Genomic DNA, 21,205 nt, shown 5'->3' with positions numbered 1-21,205 from the left:
TGAGATTTGAGTATCTCTTTATCCTGCAGTAGTTTTTGAGTATATTGCATTATTTCTAATACATTTGGTGCTGAGAATATTTTATTCATGAGTATTTCTTTTTCTTCAGGTCTTGCCTGTTGCAAGTCGTGTTGGCGTTGACCCATTCCTGATGCCGTTTTGTAAGTATGTGGTACGTTGTATTACTTTTTGTAGCTAATCATGTATGAATGTGTACAGGGTGATTGCAAAAATATGCAGTAATTTTAAATGTAAACGTTTTTTCATACATTTTACATACATTTTACATACATGTATGATATTTATGTCAAACAATAACATAAATTTATGAAATTTTTTTCATTCATACAAATATTGAGCAAATTAATTCATTATATTTAGTAGCGTTTCTTTATGAATGACAGTGGATTGTTTTTTACAAAGTTATTCTCACATTCTAAAGGCATTTCTCATTTGTCTTCAGTTTGTGGATTACAATCGAACCTCTATTTAATCCAGTCACAGAATCCTGCTAAAAACTTCACTACATGAAGGAATTCACAGAATGGCGGTAATGATAAAATGATTAAGATGAGGAATTTTTTAAATGTAAAATATTAGTAAAATTGAATATAAATGCAAAGTTACATACATTTTAAAGTAAAGTTACATCCATTCTATCAGAGTTATGTATGAAAATTATATAAATTCATTTAAAAACTGATCAGTTACTTTAGTTTGTTTTGATTGTTAGGAACAATATTTCATGTCATAATAAATCTCACATTTTTGTAATGCACAGAAAATCTACTAATTCAGAAGTCTAAACAAAAAAAATCAGCGTTATTATTTTCAAAATTTTCACAGGACTAGTTTCGATGGTTTTACCGAACCACCATCCTCAGCTGCAAAACCGCAAATGAACAACATAGGGAAAAAATTTTTTTCATCTAATTGATTCAAAAGGTTACAATAATAATTTGAATTAATTGTTTTGCCAGTTTGAAGGTAATCTATAAACAAAATTTCCTTTTGCATCCCAAAAAACTGATTCTAACACCTTCTTGGCTGATTTATGCACACGAACTTGCTTCAGCGCCGAAGAGCCGGGTTCACTCCACTCCTTAGCCTCCTGTTTTGATTCAGGATTATGATGGTAGACCTAAGTCTCATCTATTGTGATAAATCGACGGATAAAGTCGCTTTTATTCTTCTTAAAATGCTCCAAATGTTGCTGGCAAAGTCGTATCCAAATGTGTTTTTGCTCTCGTTAGAGAATGCGGCACCCATTTTGCACAGAGTTTTTTGAAACCCAAATTAAAACTCAAAATATTGCTCACTGTGCCCAGTGAAATGCCTAAAGCCTCTGTTAAATCTCTTTCAGTCAATCGATGGTCTTCCAATACCATATCTTGTATTTTTCCGATGATTTCCGGTGTTGATGTAGTTTTTGGACGTCCCTCTCGCGGATCGTCTTCAAGGCTGGTACGACCACTTTTGAATAAACTAGCCCACTTGCAAACCATTGTTTTTGAAGGAGCAGATTCACCAAACACATTCACCATTTCGGTATGAATTTCCATTGCCTTTAAACCTTTCTTTACAAAGAATTGATAACTGCACATTGCTCAATTTTATCCATACCTGAAAAAAGGCACAACATGTTAGATATAAAGGGCAGTTAAACAATGAATAAATTAACAGATCGAAATGAAACTTTTGATGTGTTCCTAAGAAAGAACAAATATGAAAATGGTGTCGAAGTTTTAGATCTAATATTGACGAATAGATGGCACTCTGTGAACTTATTGAACAACCTTGTAGTTGCTGTTTTTTTTTCCCATATCACATCATTCATCATCATCTGCCAATTTGTGAATAAAATTTATATAGTTGCTACTAAAACATAATCAATTTATAATACTTGCGTAATAATGGATACTTATTCTGCTACCACTATACACCCCGAAGACCACTGGCACTAACTTGCCGATAAATATCTGTTCGTCATAATTGTTTATAATGATATCAACGTCATCAGAAACTAAATTTTTTTAGGCTCCTGGCAAAGGGGGATCTGTGTTTGATCACCTTCAAAATCAATAGTTTTATGCACAATATGGGCTTTTTTTTTCCTTCCTAATTTTGAATACTTCAGTTTCTTTGCCAGTATACTATAAAGTTGAAAAATATGGGCTGTTTGTATTTTGTTATTTCGCAAATTTAAAATATGCATAATTCAAAAATTTAAAATAAATGCAATTTTTTTTTATTGAAAGTTGAAATTTAGTATATTTGAATAAAAATTTTATTACATGATGCACAGAAAAAATAAAATGAGCAAAATTTGAAGCAAACATCTTGTAAGCATCATTATTATGTTTGTCAAAGAAGATGCTCTCAAGTATTTAAAAAAATCAAGCTCAGTGCTCATATTAAAAATTTTATGCTGATATTTTTTCCTAGTAAGTATGTTTTGCTTTAAAATGTTAATGTACTTTTATCATGCATCTTAATAATATAAGTCAAATTGAAGCAATTAATAATTATCAGATTTTATATGTGGCCCTCAATGCACTTTTGTATGGCAGCATTGCCTTTGTTTTTTTATGGAATACTAAAGTTCTGGATATTCAAAAGAATTTACAGTGGCTGCTTGTTAATTTGAATTTGGTTAATTCAAACTAATCTAAAGACCCCCAAAAAACTTATATTGGAATTAATGTTAAAAATATCTCATTAATTCAAACTAAATATTTTTCCCTTTGGTTAATTTGAACTAAACATTTGACAAAAAATTTTTTTTCTTCTCGTTTCATGGCGGTGATATATTTATTATTTTATGCGTTAAAAACATCTGTATTTCTTTTCTGTGTAAAGAGGAACATGCCTGCATTTCCACTAGTGACTTTATCATAGTGTCCACCTCTTATCAGTGCTTAATGGACAAAGCTCCCTGGCTTAACCTGTTTCCTTGGATTCATTCAGAACACTTTATGAATGGGTCATGGTAAGGGGAGAATCATTTGTTTATTAGTTATTAATTTTCTTAGAATTTCAGGAAAACCTGTCTTTACTACAAATTCTAAAGAGCTATGTCAGTTATGCCTGCAGTGCAAGTTAAGTTAATGTGCTCTAGTTTTTGTTCTGCAGTGTGTGATGTGAACATTTAAAAATTCAGGATGTCTACACATGGAAAGTACAAAACTTTGGAGACAAAGGTAAAAATTTTAAAGTGGCAAATGGTGAAGGTAAAACAAAATTGGCAGCTGACTATGGATTTAAAAAAAAAAAAAAAAATACCTTGTCAACTTAATTGAAAAACAAGGAATCAACTTTAGATTCATGGGAAAAAATCTTAATTTGCTAGAGGAGGGAAACACATGAGAAGTGTGTCCCAAGAAGATCTAGAGAAAGCTCTTCTTCTTAGATTACTTATGCATTACTTAGATTATAACAAAGGATTAAAGAGCCATTTGTCTACGAGAAGGGATGCCTTTGTGGAAGGCTTTTCATAAGAAAAATCACTTGCTTTGATGTTATTCATGAAAAAAAAAGCATCCATTTACAGGGATTTGAAATTGGGTTGAAATACCAATGTTCCTCAGTTTTACCAGTTGGCTACTTTAAGTCACTTACTTCTATGATAAGAAAATACCGTTAATGTATATTGAATTTGTGCCTTACCAGTGGTTGCTAAGTTATGACCACTGAAACCTGGTAGTTCAACCTGTCTGGCTGCATGATTGGTTTTCCTCATGTGCAACATGTATATAAGCTAGTTTCCCTTAGAAAGATCTCCATGAAGTTATCTCTCCCTTTAAGCTTTTAGCCCTTGTGTATTTTACCATATTCAAATAACCTAACCTAATTTTAAATTTGAATGCAATATTTACAGTTATAGTAAATCAAATATTTTAAGGTACTTTTAAAAATTTTGTTGAACTATAGGTAAAATTATTCATTATCTGTAATATGTGTTATTGATTGATTTTCATGTCTAGATATCCATATTTTATATGATCATTTGGCCTTAAACTGTAATAACTCATTTGTATCATTAGAAACATTTGTTTGGGTATTGTTACATCTATTTCAATGCTACATCCATTGCCACCTGTTTTTTTTTTTTTTTTTTTCATTCTTCTTTTTCTGTGTAAGACACACATACTTTCAAGTTTTTGTGCTTTTGCTTTCATCATTTACACATTCTTCTGTTTTTACTCAAGGAAACATCGTAATTGCACAAACTTGGCCCCAAAATTCTGAAATGAGCTTAAAGACACATATTGTCTTTAAGCAAGCCAAATTACACTCTATGCATGCAGAAAGCAAAATCTGAGATTTTACCGAAGACAATGAAAACTGCAATATGCTGTCCAACACTAGGCTAAAACATTAAAATTTCCAGGGGAGGGATCATAATCTGCAATCACACTAGCGAAAATGTCTGGAAAAGTGAAAAACTGTCTGGGGGAATGCTGCACACATACCTGGGTTGTACAATAAATATTTTTTGGCAACATCATGAGTTGCCACATAAATGCTTTTTGGTGACATCATGGGTTGCTACATAAATGCTTTTGACAACATGGTGCATTACTTCTTCAATACGTTTTCATGACTTATTGATGAGTGTTTACCAAAATATAGTGAAGTACCAAAAAAGAAAAAGACCGAAATATTGTACAGAAATAGATAAATCATGTGTTTAATGGCTAATACAGTGATTGTTAAAATAATGCCCTCTCCAACCAGTAAAAAATCCTCCATCTACGGAATCTCTTTCTGCTGAGACAGTTTGAGATGTAGAGATTTCCTGTAAGAAGACATCCATAAATTTTCAAGTCATTGCTATGTAATATAGAGTTTATTGAATGAACTCACAAACATATGTTATACAGGATAATGACACACCACTCAATTTTAAAAAGATATTATTGCGTCAGTCCATAAATTCGTGCTTATTTTTTGGTAAATTTTTAAATAATATAAAAAAACACAATTTAACATTTTAATCATTTATATATTTTCCTCCATTATCTACAATGTCTCGTCATCTTACAGGCAGCTTTTTTATGCCATTGCTGTAGAAAGACTCTGGTTTTGATGCAAAAAAAACTTGAAAGTTTATTGTGTACATCCCGTTTAGAATTTATTTTTTTTTTCCCAGTAAAAATTTTTGTAAGGCATGAAATAATTGAAAATCACTTGGGGCAATAGCTGGAGAGTAAGCAGCATGTGGCAAAAGCTCCCAATTAAATTCACTAATTTTTTGCAGTGTTATTCGAGCCGTATGCGGTCTAGTGTTATCATGATGAAACAACACTTTCTTGATATTCACCAATCGTGGGCGTTTTTTTTTTTTTTTTTTTGATAAATTCTGAGTTTAGATGGCAAAGTTGTTCTCTATAAACTTCTGAATTAATCGTTTGATTTGGTTCTAACACTTGAAAATGGCATGAACGGGGTTCATCATCAATGCTGCTTTTTCTTTTTTTTAAACCATTTCTGGGCAGTCCTTACACTAATAGTGTGTGTGTTCACCATGTACACTATTAATTTTTATCTCTGCAAACCTGGCAGATTCACCACACGAAAATAAAAAATGTAGCACAGCGCGTTTGTACTGATTATCTATATTCATCTTCTACGGGTACTAAAATGCATTCGATATTTACGAAAGTTTTTGATAAACTGAATAATATGTTAGTCAAATGATGACAAATTTCAACAGGTTCAAAATTGTATTGTTTTAGTAAATGCAGTATAGTGAATTCCACGCATACTCTTAAATGCACACGAACTTATGGACTGACCCGATACATATTTATAATTGACATCTGTAATTAGGCTACATCAAAAACAAAACATATTGATATGGCAACCAAACCAACTGAAAAATAAACAGAACCTTAATTTTAAAAATGTTATTATACTTCCTTGGTATTCCGGCTTCCATTTTTTAAATGCCAAGCTGTAATCTAGATTATTGCCAAGTTCATGTTTTCTTCTCATGTACACTTTATGGCTGCCATGTTTCCACGATTCCTTGATGGCTGACTGTTTCCATGATAAGATAAGGCATAAGAAGCATTTCATGGTCTCAAAGGTTTTTGCCACATGAACTGTGTAAGGTAAGACTCGTGAAGATAGTGAAATGTGTCTCATCGATTTTTATTTCACCACTTAGTGGAGCTCCTTAGTTTTTCAGTATTTTGTGTATGAACAGCTGAATCAACAAAATGAAATTTATGGTTCACAGTAAAATGTCTATAAGCTGCTTTCTCAGTTTCTCCATTTTATATGCTCACCAGAAACTTAAATAAATTGTTATTGCCTCTTGTACATGGTCAACAGTTTTTTGCATGAGTGTGGTTGGAACCTAAGCAAGAAAGAATTTATTAGTTACTTCGTATAACTTGGCAAATACATGTGGCATTGTGGAAAAATCATACTAGCTTCGGTTTTTCTCCATACAAACTGATTTTTGCCATTGTCCTCAATTTTTTAAAGACCACCTATTCATTTCTTTGGTTGTTGAATTGTGTGCAGAAAATACATTTTTGTCTTAAAACCATTATGAGATTAAGTCTTATTTTTGTATTGCTTCTTTCTTCTCAATCGACACTTAATAATTACTGTGCTGTTACAAACAGTATTTTGAAACCACTGAACCAGTTGTTAAAACATATGCTTTTCCTTCATTTTCAAATTTTCAAGTTGCACTTATATGCTTTCATTTATACACTGGTGTGCAAAACTTCAGCAACAATCTAAATTTTAAGCAGATAGCCACGAAATTGCAGAAAAGGGGTTATTGCGACCAATATAATGAAAACACAATTCTATAGAAAGGTCATGTGTCTGCATATGTTAGGAACAAAGCATCACTGGCGACGTGAGCTTATTCAAAACGCATGCGGTCGGCAGGCTCATCTCAAGACTGAAATAAAAGGAAGGACGGAGATGCAATTAAAGACATTTGCTGCATGTGCAAGTGATTCTTTTGTGAAATATGGCTAGAAGAAATCACCCAGATGACTTCACACGTGGAATAATGATCGGGAAGGTGAAGGAGGGGTGTAGTGTGACCAGTATAGCTGAAGAGTTTGGAATCAACAAAAGTGTAATTTTGTGCACTTGGAAAGCCGTTCAAACCATAGGTACAGCTGTTAGAAAGGTTGAAAGTGGCCGCCCCAGGAAAACAACTACAGTGGATGACTGATATATCGTCCTGCAGGCGAAAAGAGCTCGAAACCCATAGCTCAGCAACTGTGTACAGCTACGGGGTGATTAGTGTCACGGTTTATTCGCTTGTCGTCTTGAATGCTGCATACCTTTGAAAATTGGCCATTGGTGCCACCGTTTAGAGTAGTGCAAGAAGCACAAAAATGCACATCTCATCAATGGAGTCGTGTCCTCTTTATGGATGGGAGTTTTTTTAGTGCCACAAGCGGTTCTCAACGCCAGTTGATTTGAAGAGAGTTTGGGACACGGTTTCATCCCAGTAACATTACAGAAAGATAGTCTGAAGTTTCTCGTATGGGGAAGCATTATGCTGAATGAGTGGACAGAGCTCCATGTTTTCGACAGAGATTCTGTAACTGGAAATCGCTATTGTCGGGAGGTGATTCTTCTCCATGTGCGTCTGTTCTGAGGTGCCATTGGAGCAGACTTTGTTTTTATGGATGACACTACATGGCTACACCGGACACCTGCTGTTCAGAAGTTACTGGAAAGTGAAGATGTCAATCGAATGGTTTGGCCAGCATACTCCCCTGATTTAAATCCCACAGAACATGTGTGGGATGCTTTGGGGAAACACCTTGTGGCACTATTACATCCTCTGGGGAATACCTAACAACTGAAACAGATGCTGATTGAGGAATAGGAATTCTTACCTCAAAATATGTTGGACAATCTGGTGCTGAGTTGGAGAGATGGTACAAAACAACCATTGTAGTAAGGGGAGGGCATAAATCATACTAAGGAACATCTGCTTGTTGTTCTTCCTCTTGTACAGACAATCATGTGTAATTATGTTATGAATTCAATAAAGTCTTTTTTGTTTGATTCCTTACTGTACGCATAGTATTCGTTTTTGTGGAACTATGTTTTCATGATCATTCAAATACAAAATGCTGGCTCTCATTCTGAATTTCATGTCTCTCAGAAGATTTCTCGTGGAGTTATGGCAAAAAGAAACCTGTTGCTTAAGTTTTGCACACAAGTGTATGAGTTATATTTAATGACCATTTTTGCATAATTGAAAGAGAGGTAAAATAAATCTTTCCTGAAAGCTATAGCAAGTGAATTCCTAACTTTTTAATAAATTAAATATTTTAAATTAATAATAAAATAAAATGCATTTAACATGTGAAACACTGAGAGCTCTTCTTGTGAGAGAATCGTGAGTGATCATAAATTATCAGCATTTACATGAAAAAAATATGTAAATGGCGTTTACTTGAAGCTCTCTCATCACAAACAACTCTAAATCATGCTTGTTAGGATTGCCGGATGTTTGAAGATAGTTTACGTTGGCGTTTTATCAAAAGCTTGGCCCTTTTACAGAATGGTACCTGTAATAATAAGGAAGTAACAATACAGTACAAAGTCTGTAATCCGGACTCGTCGGGACTTCGGCGATTCCAGTTTATCGTTTTTTCCAGATTATAGATCATCAATTTAAATCTGGTAAGATGGCATGCAGAAATAATACAATTAAAGATATGAAACTGTAATTTATGAAATAAAGAGCAATCATGACCAAAATTATCAAAATTTACCTAAAAAAAACTTAATATTTATTTGTTTACTTTAGTAAACATTTCTATCAATGTAAGTTGCTTAAGTTGCTTCGTTTTTTGTGCTAATACTTTCTCTTTAATTCTATAAACAGACATAATTTCTTGTTCAGTTACACAGTTCCACTGTTCAAGTCCTGTAATTGCTGTGTCGAGAATACCGACTAACTTGTCAATCAAAATTTTTTCATTTTCAATAATGTTCTCTGTTACTTTCTTCACTATCAGAAGCTCTCTAAACATTATACTGCCTTTATGCACATGTGTAGCGGACTCGTGCATCCAACGCGCATGCATAAGTTTGTGGCTTTGAGGTCCGGATTATAGATCATTCCGGATAATAGACATCCGGATTAGAAACTTTGTACTGTATTACATGTTTACTAAAGCTTAATTTCATTTATTTGATTATAGCATACAAGGGTTGTCTGCTTATGTTTGTGGAAGACTTTCTAAGGAAAACTGGCTCGTATTCACATTAGAAATACTAGAAAAGCTGGAATTGATTTTTAAGCCGAAAATTGATATTAGCTGTCTATGAAGATATCTGGAAGTTTCATGACTGCTCTTTTTTGTTAAAATGTGAGTGTGTTTCATAGGATAAAATTTTTTTATTAAATTTCATATTTAGTGTGGTTGCAGTATATTTTTCAGAACTATTCAGAACAACCTTATATGTACATTAAAAGTTAGGACCATGAAAACTTAAACTAATATATCTTCTCTTTATGTATATTGTATGACAGTTCTTTCATCCAAAGACAATGTAAATAGTTTATATTTAAACCAGATTCCTTTCAGATGTACAATAAAATAATAAAGGATGTCACATTTATTATAAAAATTGTGTGTAATTTTAAATTCATTCATTCTTTATTTGAATAATATAGCAGAGAAGCAAATATTAATTCCCTCCCCAATACAATGTAGAAATTAAAGCACAAAATGTTAATCATTGGGTGAAAAGTATTGCTAAATTTAAAATCGAAATCTCATATATTTTTCGTTTATATATAGTAGACACAAGACTGTATTGAAAAGATATACATGCTAAAGTATCAAGATTTAAAAAAACTAGTATTTCCATGAAAAATTTCTGCACTTCAGAAACCCAAATCATGCAAAGATGTTTCTGTTTGTCCGCAGAAATTTACTGAGCTTAAAGGCGTATCTTTGATGTGACATCTTTCATGAAGATTAGATGTCATGTAATCTCCTTCCACATTCGGGGATTTAGCGTGAACCAAATTCAGTTGCGGCACTAACTTCAGAATCTTTCTCTTCAGCAGGGAAAAAGTCAACTAAATTTTGGTGCACCAAAAATTTGGTCTTCCTGTAGGTTGGACAACTCTAACTGCAAAAAGTGATTCTTTAACTGTACTCTGTGTTTTATATATATATTTTAGAATTATATATATAGATATTAGAATTTTTAATGAAGATATTTTTAGTTTTTATAAATTTTTGCCTTTTTATGGAATGAGAACTGAATTGATTAAGAAATGTATCTTTAAGGAAATTCAAGGAAATATGTTTAAATGAAGTGCAGCAAAAAATTTTCATAATTTAGCAGGCCATACAAGGAAGTCATGCTACATCAGATTTTTATACTTGTCTTTGATATCTTGAGAATGAGTACTGCAATTGTCTATCACTGGAGTAATTTTTCATTTCTATACAGCTATGTATTTATTTAAATTTTCATCTACTTTTAAAAATTCTCCGAGATCATCCATGTTTTCTTGCTGAAATCATAATCTACTTCTAGTGATTTAATACCTCTAAACATTACGATAAAATAACAGGCCGAACAAGTATTAATTTAAAATTCAAACAACAAAAATCAGCATTATATTTGCAAATTTTCACAGGACTAGTTTCGATTGTTTTACCAAACCATCAGCCTCAGCTGCCAAAGTGCAAATGAACGACATAAGGTATTGAGATTAGAAAAGATAAGAAAGGCTGGGCAAGAGTTAAGCTATTGGCACTATCTATGGTTACAGTCAAAAACATCGGGGAGAAAACAACGCAAGGCAAAAACGTCGTGGTACAAAATATGTCCATAAAAAATTAAGCAGTTTAAAAATATCGTGGTAAAAAAAAACATCTACAAATCATCGCATGATGATAACATTGCACACATGCATTTTTCAGGTTTTAAAAGTTGTAAGTGCATATTCGCATTTGGAAATGCAAGAAATGTTAATGATACTTTAACAAACGTGAAAGAAAGTAATTTGATAATCAATTAAACAACTTTGATAGCGGTAAGCTCATGCAGTTATTTATCTTCCTTTTTTTAAACATTTTTATAGTTTATTTTTCATGAAAATTTATGAGTAAAACTTTATAAAAAAGATTAATTTATTAAAAACCATTGTTAATTAACTATAAAAATTTTTAAAATAATTTAAAATTATATTAAGTAGCTATAAGTTGCATTGATTTTCTATTCATTTTCAATTTTTAAATGTTCAAGTTTCTTTCTTAATTTTTCATCAAAAATTTATTAGTTCATTCAAAAATATGAAACATAAAAGTAAAAATATTCTTTCCTTCTTGCATTCCCAATTCATTATGCGAAAATGCATTACAGGTTTGAAAAACTTGAAAAGTGCATGTCTGCGATGCCATCACTATGCGATGATTTGTAGTTACTTGATTTTATATTACGTTATTTTAGAAGATGATTATTTTTAAACTGCGAAGTTTTTGAACCACTTTATTTTCGATAACGATATTTTGTGCCACAATGTTTTCTCTTTGCTTTCTTTTCTTCCGTGACATTTTCGCTTTGCGTTGTTTTGCCGTGTTGTTTTTAACCAACACCCTATATATTGATGAAATGAGAACAAAAACATGATCTCCTTAAAGGCTGATGGCAAAGATGGATTGGAATTAGGGTCGTTAACTAGACAACAAAAATCAGCGTTATATTTGCAAATTTTTACAGGACTAGTTTCAATGGTTTTACCGAACTATTACCCTCAGCTGCCAAAGTGCAAATGAACAAGAAAAGATATAGAGACTAGTTAACGACCCTAATTTCATTCCATCTTTACCTTCAGCGTTTAAGGAAATTATGTTTTAGTTCTCGTTTCATCAATAGATGATGCAATAGCTTAACTCTTGTCCAGCCTTTCTTATCTTATCTAATCTCTACATCTTATCTCGTTCATTTGCGCTTTGGCAGCTGAGGATGATGGCTCGGTAAAACCATAGAAACTAGTTCTGTGAAAATTTACAAATATAATGCTGATTTTTATTGTTTGAATTTTAAATTAATACTTCTAAAACATCTTGAATATTTACACATTACTATAAAAAAAAAGGTTTTAGTTTTTTATTTCCTTTCATATCTACACGTAGCAGTACAGTAACTCCTAACTTTGATGTGCTTGCCTCTGAAACATTTCTCTTTTTTGAATATCAGTGTTTTCTGGGTAAACATTGATAAAAATAAGCCATTTTTGTTGGTGTTTAATTTATTTTTTGGCTTAGACATCATTTGCATGATTTCTTTTAGTTTTTGATCTTTCCATATGAAACAGGCATCTTCATTAACATCTTTACTTTTGTCATATGTGGTTTTTGCAATTACTGCATGTCGTTTTTTTCTCTCTAGCCACTATTACTCAAATAACATTCATTAAAGTCATAGCCTTTTTCAGTATCAATAGCAATGATAGCATCAATAGCGTTTTTTTCTCTTACTGTGCCGAGGCATTTTTAAATGTTGCTTCATCAATATCCTCACACACATTTTCTTATCTTTATCACTTGGATTGGTGGAATCAAAGCTTGGCGCAATGTTTTCCCTTTTTTTTTCAGGATTGTCAACAGACTATTTTGCAAAATGCCAAATTTTATGGAAATGTCTTTTTTCTTCTTTACACCTTTGTCCATGCAATTGAGATTCAAAATTCTTTCTTTCATTGTTAGATGTTTTTTTTTTTTTTGACATTTCTATCATTTAGTTTACAACTAACCTTAAAAAAGATTTGCAGTATAAAACCACGAAAAGCAGAAATAAAAAATTCTGTGCAGCTGTTGTTTAACTTTAAGCTGGTTTGCAAAACAGGCTTGGTTGTGGGAATTTTTAACAACAGGGTGGGTAAATTCTTTCTAATTTAAGAATCTCCCTCTTACCCCTTCATTTGTCATGTAGAACATCTGCTTTGACTGAAGTCCAAACTGGAAACATAAGCTGATTTTATTTTCCTGTTGTAGGTTAGAATACTTTTTGATCAAAGTATGTATTAGAACTTAGTATTAATATTAGAAATTTTAATGAAAATTTTGCTGTTTCAAAATGTTTCTAAATATGTATTTAATATTAATAATTATGTATATTTAATCCATTTATTTATATATGTTTTTAGATTCTTGGCAAACGTTGTCCAAACAGCTCAAATCTGAAGGCCATATATTAATTCCTGTTCAGCAAAATTTAGTTGATATCATATGGAATGGTCGACCAGAACCTCCTCTTAAAACTATAGAATGTCTTCCCATTGAATATACTGGTATTTTATTTTTATCTGTTTGCATTTTATTGTTTTAGCTCAGTTTAAAATTTTGATTAAATATGTAAAATAAACTAATAGTTATATTATTAATATGACTTAAATGAGAATTAAAGAAATTCAACATACACAATTAAAACATAATAGGGGTTTGAGCTAAGTATTCTGAAGTCCATTATTTCGTACTAAATTTATAAAATGTGATAAGCTACTTGTTGATATATTAATATTTTACCAATCTGAATTGTTTTCTGTTTTCTCAAAGCATTAAAATGAGTCTTGAGGTCTACCATAAAGACAATCACGAATCCAATCCAGGATTTTCTGATTTTTCAAACTGCTAATATTTTTAACAAATTCTTAATTTTTAATTAACTTTTTCATATTTCTGTTTAAGAAACTTTGGTCATCGTGCAAGGATACACGATATGTTAAATAAAGAATTGATTTTTATAAAATAACCTCTTTATTATTTATTTGGTATTGTTAAGGAATGTGAAGATGATCGTTGGAAAAAACACTAGTAATAGGTTGACAAGTGTGTCTTATATAATTATGTTCCTCTACAATGGTGCCTCACATAATGAATGCGATTCATTCAGGAATAGCGTTTGTTATGTGCAACATTGTTTCCCATAAAATTACCGTGGAAATAATTTCAATACATTCCTAAACTCAGTCAAAATTAATGAAAAAGAATTCACAGAATATTAAAAACACTAGTGTTCTTGCTTATCTCTTTTTATTATTTTGGGAGGTCTATATTTCAAACGTTTTATAAAGTAATTTGCTTTTCCTGCTGCATTTCATATTTGTCTTTTACAAAGAAATATTTTAGGTTAATGGGCCTTGAACTACTGCTTTGTTTTGGTTTTTTTTTATCCTATCTATTAATGCATGATGGCCAGTTTTAATTTCTGTAGGTTTGCCATTTAAATCTTCTTGTCCCAGTTCTTCAAGTAAATAGACATATCATTTAATTTCACATGCACATTCACAGAATGTCAAAAAGTTCAGCTTCCACTGCGGACAGTGCAATTATTCTTTGTTGCATTTCCAATTTATGAAATATTTACATAATTTAATAAAATGGCCTCCAAATGATTTTACATCTTCATTGGTAAACCAACTTACATCGGAAGTAACATTTAATTTTCCATTGTCCTAAATATATGTTAAATATTCATTTTGAATTCCTTTAATATATCTAAATAGCCTCTTCACTGCTTTCTATTGTTTTTCTGTAGGATCTTTATTATCTCTTGACAAATTCCTGACAGCAAAAGCTAAGTCTGGCCCTGTGCTTGTTGCTAAGTGCATCAGTGAACCTAATGCTTCTTGATATTTTCTTTTTGATACTGGTGGAGAAGACACTACATCAAGATTTTCATCCAATGTTCCTGGAGTTTTAACAGGTTTACATTCATTCGCTTTTTTTTTTTTTTTTTTTTTTGAAATTTTATTTATATAGTTTTCTTGACTGAAAATAAGTTTTCCAGCTTGTCTTATATCCTAAAAATTTGTGTTTTAGTGATCCACAAGAGGAATTATTTAGAAAGTTGAGAGTCATCTATTTCAGGATTTGAATTTCCAATAACTTTTGAGTCATACATATATACTGCTACAATAAGATAGTTGAGCCTGTCTTTATAAATATAAATGCATGGATCTGATTTTTAACCTTGTCAAATTCTTTTTCTTAAGGACTTTACGTAATTCATACCAGCACTTTCCTGATTGTGGTGATCAATATGTACTTTTGTTTTCAAGATATATTTTATTGGGATCCGAGATAAATCCACGTGGTTGTTCCTTGTAAATTGGTTTATTCAAGTTTCTATTTATCATCAAAAAATCTTATTGTGTAAACTGCAAGTGATAACAGTGTTCTGTAGGTTGCAAGTCTCATTAGTGATTCTTCTTCTTTTCTTAAATTTGGTTGCCATTTGTTTCTAAATTATCCATTCCTCCCTTTTAGTGACTATCCAATGACTTTTAAAAAACTTTTTGTCAATAGGTCCTTCAACTAATTCTCAAATTTCATTAGTCTCAATTTAATTCACTTTCTTCTATCTTTGCTTGTAGCCAAAATTGACTTTCAATAGATTCTATAGCTGTATCACATGTCTTAAGTAATTCTTTTATATGTACTGTATAGTATATTTCTTAATTTTGCTGGTGTCTTCATGGCTATCATTCAGTTCTTCTGTACAGAATTTTCATAAATATCATTTCGAGGTTCTTCAATTACTTGAGGGACTCTACAACTGCCATTTCCAATGAACTGTTTTCATCTTGTTCATCATCTGGATTTGATTTAAAAATTTTTTCAGATTCTTGATCTGTTATTATTATTATATTTCAAAGAGTTGTAATCATCTTTTCTCTGTTGGTTGTTCTTGAATTTGTTTTCACTGTCATTAGTTTATTATTTATACAGAATAAAGAATTCTTCTAATATTTGACTTTTATTGAATTTTCATTCATTTCTTTTCAGTAAAGATGATCCGAGTTTCTGCTCATTAAATTTTCATCTCTTACTTCTTGAATTTCATTTAGTTCAGGGATAGAGATTTTGTATTCTTTTTTCTTCATGCTATAGCCTACTATAATTCTTTTTCGAGCTTTTAGATCTTTCTTTCTGCATTTGTCTTGTTTTAATGAACATCCACATCTTTTAAGATAAGTAACATTAGGTTTATATCGTGCATATAGTTCATAAACTGTTAACTTCTTTTCTTGTATGTGACTCCTGTGATTAACATGTACAGCTACTTTAACAATTCAAAACTTTATTGATAATTCTACATCAATCAACATAATTCTAACAGTTTCGATTATAGTATAATTAAAATGTTCAGCTTTTCCATTACTCTTCCCTGTGTAAAGAGTTGCAAGTTCGTGTTTGATTCCCATTTTTTCAAAAAAATCCTTTATGCTTTTTTTTACTGCCGTTATCACTGCGAATTCTTTTTAGTTTCTTTTTGAATTCTGCAGCTTCACTCTTTTTCTCTATTGTAATCACAAACATGAAGTTACTGTAATCATCTATCACTTTTAGAAAATCTTCCATCTATTGACTTATAGATCGGTTCGACTAAATCTATATGCCATAATTGTAGAATATCTTCAGACTATTTGAATTTCACACTTTTATAAAAAGTTTGGGTCGTTTTCCCTGATATGTTAAGTTCACAATTGTATTCGGAAATTTTTACATTTTCTAATCCAATAACTGTGAGTTTTTCTTCATTTCTATCAATCTTTAATAGTTTTGATGACCTAGTGTCTGATGCCATAGTCCATCACTAACATTACTAATTTTAGCTTCTTTTGTATTTCTTTCAACTTCAAATTTGTTTCTATTTCTGTTACCTATATGCAGAATGTTTCCACGTGTTTGATCACTTCTTTAGTTTTAGTATTTTAACTCATGATCTAAATTTTTGCTTAAATCCGTTACATATAGAACATTTTCTACTCTCAAAATGCTCTTATTTCTGTTAGTTTATATTTCAATATTACCAATACCAACTGATTTGATTGCAGTTGCTTGCTTTTTCATCTTTCTCCTTTCTGTCATTATTTGTCATTCTTCATCCTTAAAACTGCTAAATGTTTCTCTATTTTTGCCATGTGAGATGTGGCTCCTGAGTCTATAATTCACTTTTTTATTGTCTTATTCTTACTTCATTCTGTTAATCATTTATGTCTTCATTAAACGATGAAGTTTTTTCTATTTTATGTACTTCTCGTAAACATGTAGATTCATATTCTCTTTGCTTGCTTGCTATTCTAGAAGTTTTATCTGTTAAATTTCTCAGCTCTGTATATTCTTGTTTGGTTTTTCATTCTACGTTCTGTTGATCTGTGACCTAATCTTTCATAACTAAAGCATTTTATATAGTCACAGCATTCTTTTGATAAATGTTCTAATTTTCCACAATTAAAACATCTTCTTTAATGATATTTCGATTTTGTGCATTGTTCTTTTGCTTTAGAACCAGTTTCTGTTTCTTTTCTTTGTTTATTTTTCAGTTTCTTTTAATGCTTGTCTAATTGCAGCTGTAATCTTTTTTGTGTTGTTTTTAATGATTCTGAGATCAAATTCAAATTCATTTTTAAGTTTTTCCAATGTGAAGTAAATTAATTCTTTATCTTTTATTTCATCCTTCACTTAAATACTTTCATTTTTCAAAATTACATCTCTATTCATGCAATTATCTACAGATTCATCTGACTTTATTTTCAATTGATCTAATTCTGTTCTACGTTTGATTTGAATATCTTCTGATTTTGCTGCCATTTCATTTTTAATTTTCTCCTATAGTTCCATTGTATTCACATCATTGGCATATTTTAACACTCGTGGAGCTGCCAGATTTTGATTCATTATATTTCTTGCTATTGCATCATTATTATCTCATATTTCCCAAGTTTTCAGCTTACTTTCATAATTAACATCATCTGTTTTATAGGGTTTTGATGGTTCACCAGCTTCATGACATTTCCCCCACACTTTCAGACTTCATAATGTTATGAAATGTATAGGCGCAATGAGATAGCTTCCCCGCAAAGCAGTTTTAGGGTTGCCATAAAATGGCAAGGAAGGCAGGGTTGCCATAAAATGGCAAGGAAGACAGGGTTGCCATAAAATGGCAAGGAAGGCAGGGTTGCCATAAAATGGCAAGGAAGGCAGGGTTGCCACATTTGGCGAGAAGTCACCCATTTGGTGACAAAATTGGCGATATGCCATGGATGGATGGAACGAATTCTTTCCGGTTTAGCCCAGAATGTTCTCAAACACAAGCCAAAAGCTATATAAACCCTGCTGGTCTGTAGTCAGTTAGTGCCTCGTCTAGAGTGCGAGATAGTTAGTCTCGAGTTAGTCAGTTCACGTGGAGTCGATTGAGTTGACAGCTGGGCAGCGAGTGCATCGAAAGATTCTCTTAGTGTATCGTGGTTAGTGCATCGTCAAAAGAGTGTGCTGAGCTCTGGGAACGACTAACTCGAAGAGTCGTTAGCTGTGCTCGATGTGTCGAGTGCATCGCAAGTTGCAGAGTGGAGAGTCTCGAGAGTACATGGAGTTCCGATAACTACTAAGCAGAATTGGGAGCTGTATTCTGGTGCTTTGCAGTGAAGCTGTCTCCACCGTTATAGTTTGATAGTGTGAAGGCTGTGTCGCTGATTGTTCCAGCGAGTTTATAGTAGATCTTCTACGACTGTAAAACGTGACTTTGGAGCTGTCCTGATTAATATTGGTTGAATAAAGTGAGTTTCGCTACTTCATCAAGAAGTGTTGTCATTATTCACTCCAAATTCACACGAACTCCATATATATGTAACATAATATCTGGTGTAAAAAAAAAAAAAAAAAAAAACGCAACAATAATTCGCTTTCAATTCTATTCACCCATATAAAGTAATTATCATCAGTTAATTTTTCTGTGTGAATCAAATTTATATTATATGCCATATTTTCCTCTTTCTAATTAATTTTTACAAACTATTATATAAATAAGAATTACCTTTCTGAAAACACCCCTATTTTCCCAAGTGGTTGTGGTTCAGTGTAGTTTCCTCATGTTTCCGAAGTTTTTTGCCGGAAATTTTATTTTAATTGGATCGGGTCTTTCAGACCCAGCGCGCCTATTTGCATTCCTGTAAGATAGTTCATTTGTGGTAGCACAGAAAACTGCAAACATGTCATGTAATTTATCCTATAAGGAAGTAATGTTACGTTTGCAAAAATTATTTGATGTATCAACTGTTGAAGACTCCATTGAAGAAACTGATGATGAAAGTTATAATGAATTTTTTAAGTTCTCATGATACTGATTCAGAAATCGAGATGCATTCTGAAAACGAAAACGAGAATGACATTTTTTGCTTTATTGAAAAAGACGAGGGAGGAGGAAAAAAAAAAAAAAAAAAGGTTAAAAAGAAAGTGTAAAGCTGATGTTATAAGTCCTGCTCATAATATTATTACTAAATTGCCTGGAAACTTCGGTAAGGTAAAATATGTGTAGGCTCCAAATGAATCGTGGTAACTTTTACTAAGTGAACAAATGTTGCTGAAAGTCGACAGTTATATAAATATTTATATTGCATCTATTTCTGTCAGCTTTCAAAGAGAGAGAGATGCTCATAACACAACTCTTACTGAAATTCGCATTTTTATAGGTCTTTTATATTTTTGTGACGTAAGTCATTTCATGTAAATGTGTGGGATCTGCGGGCAATAGACGAAGCCGGCTTGGAAATTTTCCACAAAACTATGCTCTACAAATGTTTTCTTTTTTTATAAAGATGTTTGCGTTTTGATGACATAGGAACTCGCGTCGTCAAAACAAATCAGCTAAACTTGCACCTATAAGAGAGTTTTTCGAAGATTTTGTGATTAACTGCCAGAAATATTACACTGTCAGTGAGTTCATAACAATTAATGAAAAATTTGAAGCCTTCCGAGGAAGATGTTCTTTCAGGCCGTATATTCCTGATAAACCTGAATAATAATTCCTGAATAACCTGAATAATAATATAATTAATTCCTAATAAATTCTATATTAATATAATATGTTTTTCTATTCCTTTAAAAAATTTTATTTCATAAAGAATATTATAGAAATTAAAATTAAAATTTTAATTTTTATAATTTGCATATTTTTTAAGTTTGATCATAAAATTTTGGCATAAATGTAACACTTTTACCTGAAAAGTAACAGTTTTTTCTTCAAGAAACAGGAGCCGGGTCTTTTGGACTCAGGGTGCGCGCACGTGTAACTCAAAAGAGCGTGCGCACTCCCATGTTAAAGAACATTTTATAATAGCAAGCACTACCATGCTCTCCAAAACTCTAACATTCTCTACTAATGCCAGATATATTAACTTTGTCTTTTACAACAAAGGAAAAATATTAATGCTACCTGAACTTAGGTTCCTTGAAATCTAATTCTTTCTCCTTTCCTCACTATTTGTCATTTCTAGATTTTGTTGTTCGGTGTGTCACGTAATTCTGAAAATTCTGCTACACCAGCTCTGTAACTGGCCCTTACCATATATATTTCATATTTCTTCTGAGTGTTCTTGTTACTAAAGAAATAAAATTAGCTGCTTTTTCTATACATTCTAAATGCATGTAGTTTTTTTTTTTTTTTTTTTTTTTTTTTTTTTTAGAATAACAGAAATCCTTAATTAAATCCAAAAATTCTAAAATGAAAAAGAAACATGTTGAAGGAAGAAATTGAATACATAAAGAGTCAATTAATACAGAATTACAAAGCATGTAGCTTTCTTATCTTTACACATATATAAGAAGATAAGTGCATATGCATGTTAACTGTGTAAGATAATAAATTTAATGATTTCTGAGTTTAAACGTATGATGAAGAAAATTTAAAAATTTATTACAATATACAAACAATATTTGCTGGACTGAAGAGGAAATATGCTTCTTATAATTAGTGCTTGATTTATCTTTCTTTACAAAGCATGGCCTTTTTTAGCAGTTAAAAGAGGAAGCAGTAATTGTATGTTCATTTTCCCAGGGAAAACATGGCAAGAAAAGATCACAATTGTAAGGGAAGAAATGGTTTCAAATAAGGCATCAGTGTTAGTACTTACAGCTTTGGATGAGATAGCATGTAAGCTTACTTTTCTTTTTAAAAGATTTTCTGTTTTGTTCCTTATTGTGTTAATTATATTTATCGAGTAATGTGCATCTTAATAGGTATACCTATACAGGGTGTCCAAGAAAGAAATGATAAAACAGAACGACATATGTATCCAAAATCAATTACTGCATTGTGGTATACGTAACTGAAACAAACTTTTTCAGAAAGACTGGCATGGAGCATACTAGATATTTTTAGGGGTGTACTCCAACTG

General features: G+C 31.6%; 1 protein-coding gene across 3 annotated transcripts in view; it reads left to right on the top strand.

Annotated features, from left to right (window-relative positions):
* Window positions 1-21,205, top strand: part of ApepP (Aminopeptidase P) — a 108,154-nt gene that overhangs the window by 32,171 nt on the left and 54,778 nt on the right. For all 3 annotated transcript variants that reach the window (XM_085817654.1, XM_085817653.1, XM_085817651.1), the window contains exons 5-7: window positions 110-161; window positions 13,175-13,318; window positions 20,866-20,961. In XM_085817654.1, coding sequence (XP_085673780.1) covers window positions 110-161; window positions 13,175-13,318; window positions 20,866-20,961 — 292 coding nt within the window. The remainder of the gene's footprint in view (window positions 1-109; window positions 162-13,174; window positions 13,319-20,865; window positions 20,962-21,205) is intronic.

Source organism: Stegodyphus dumicola, chromosome 5 (assembly GCF_044657685.1).
Source record: "Stegodyphus dumicola isolate Sdum_Otavi_A_Nest chromosome 5, ASM4465768v1".
In the NCBI taxonomy this organism is placed as follows: domain Eukaryota; kingdom Metazoa; phylum Arthropoda; class Arachnida; order Araneae; family Eresidae; genus Stegodyphus; species Stegodyphus dumicola.
This window is presented reverse-complemented; position numbering and strand designations above follow the sequence as displayed.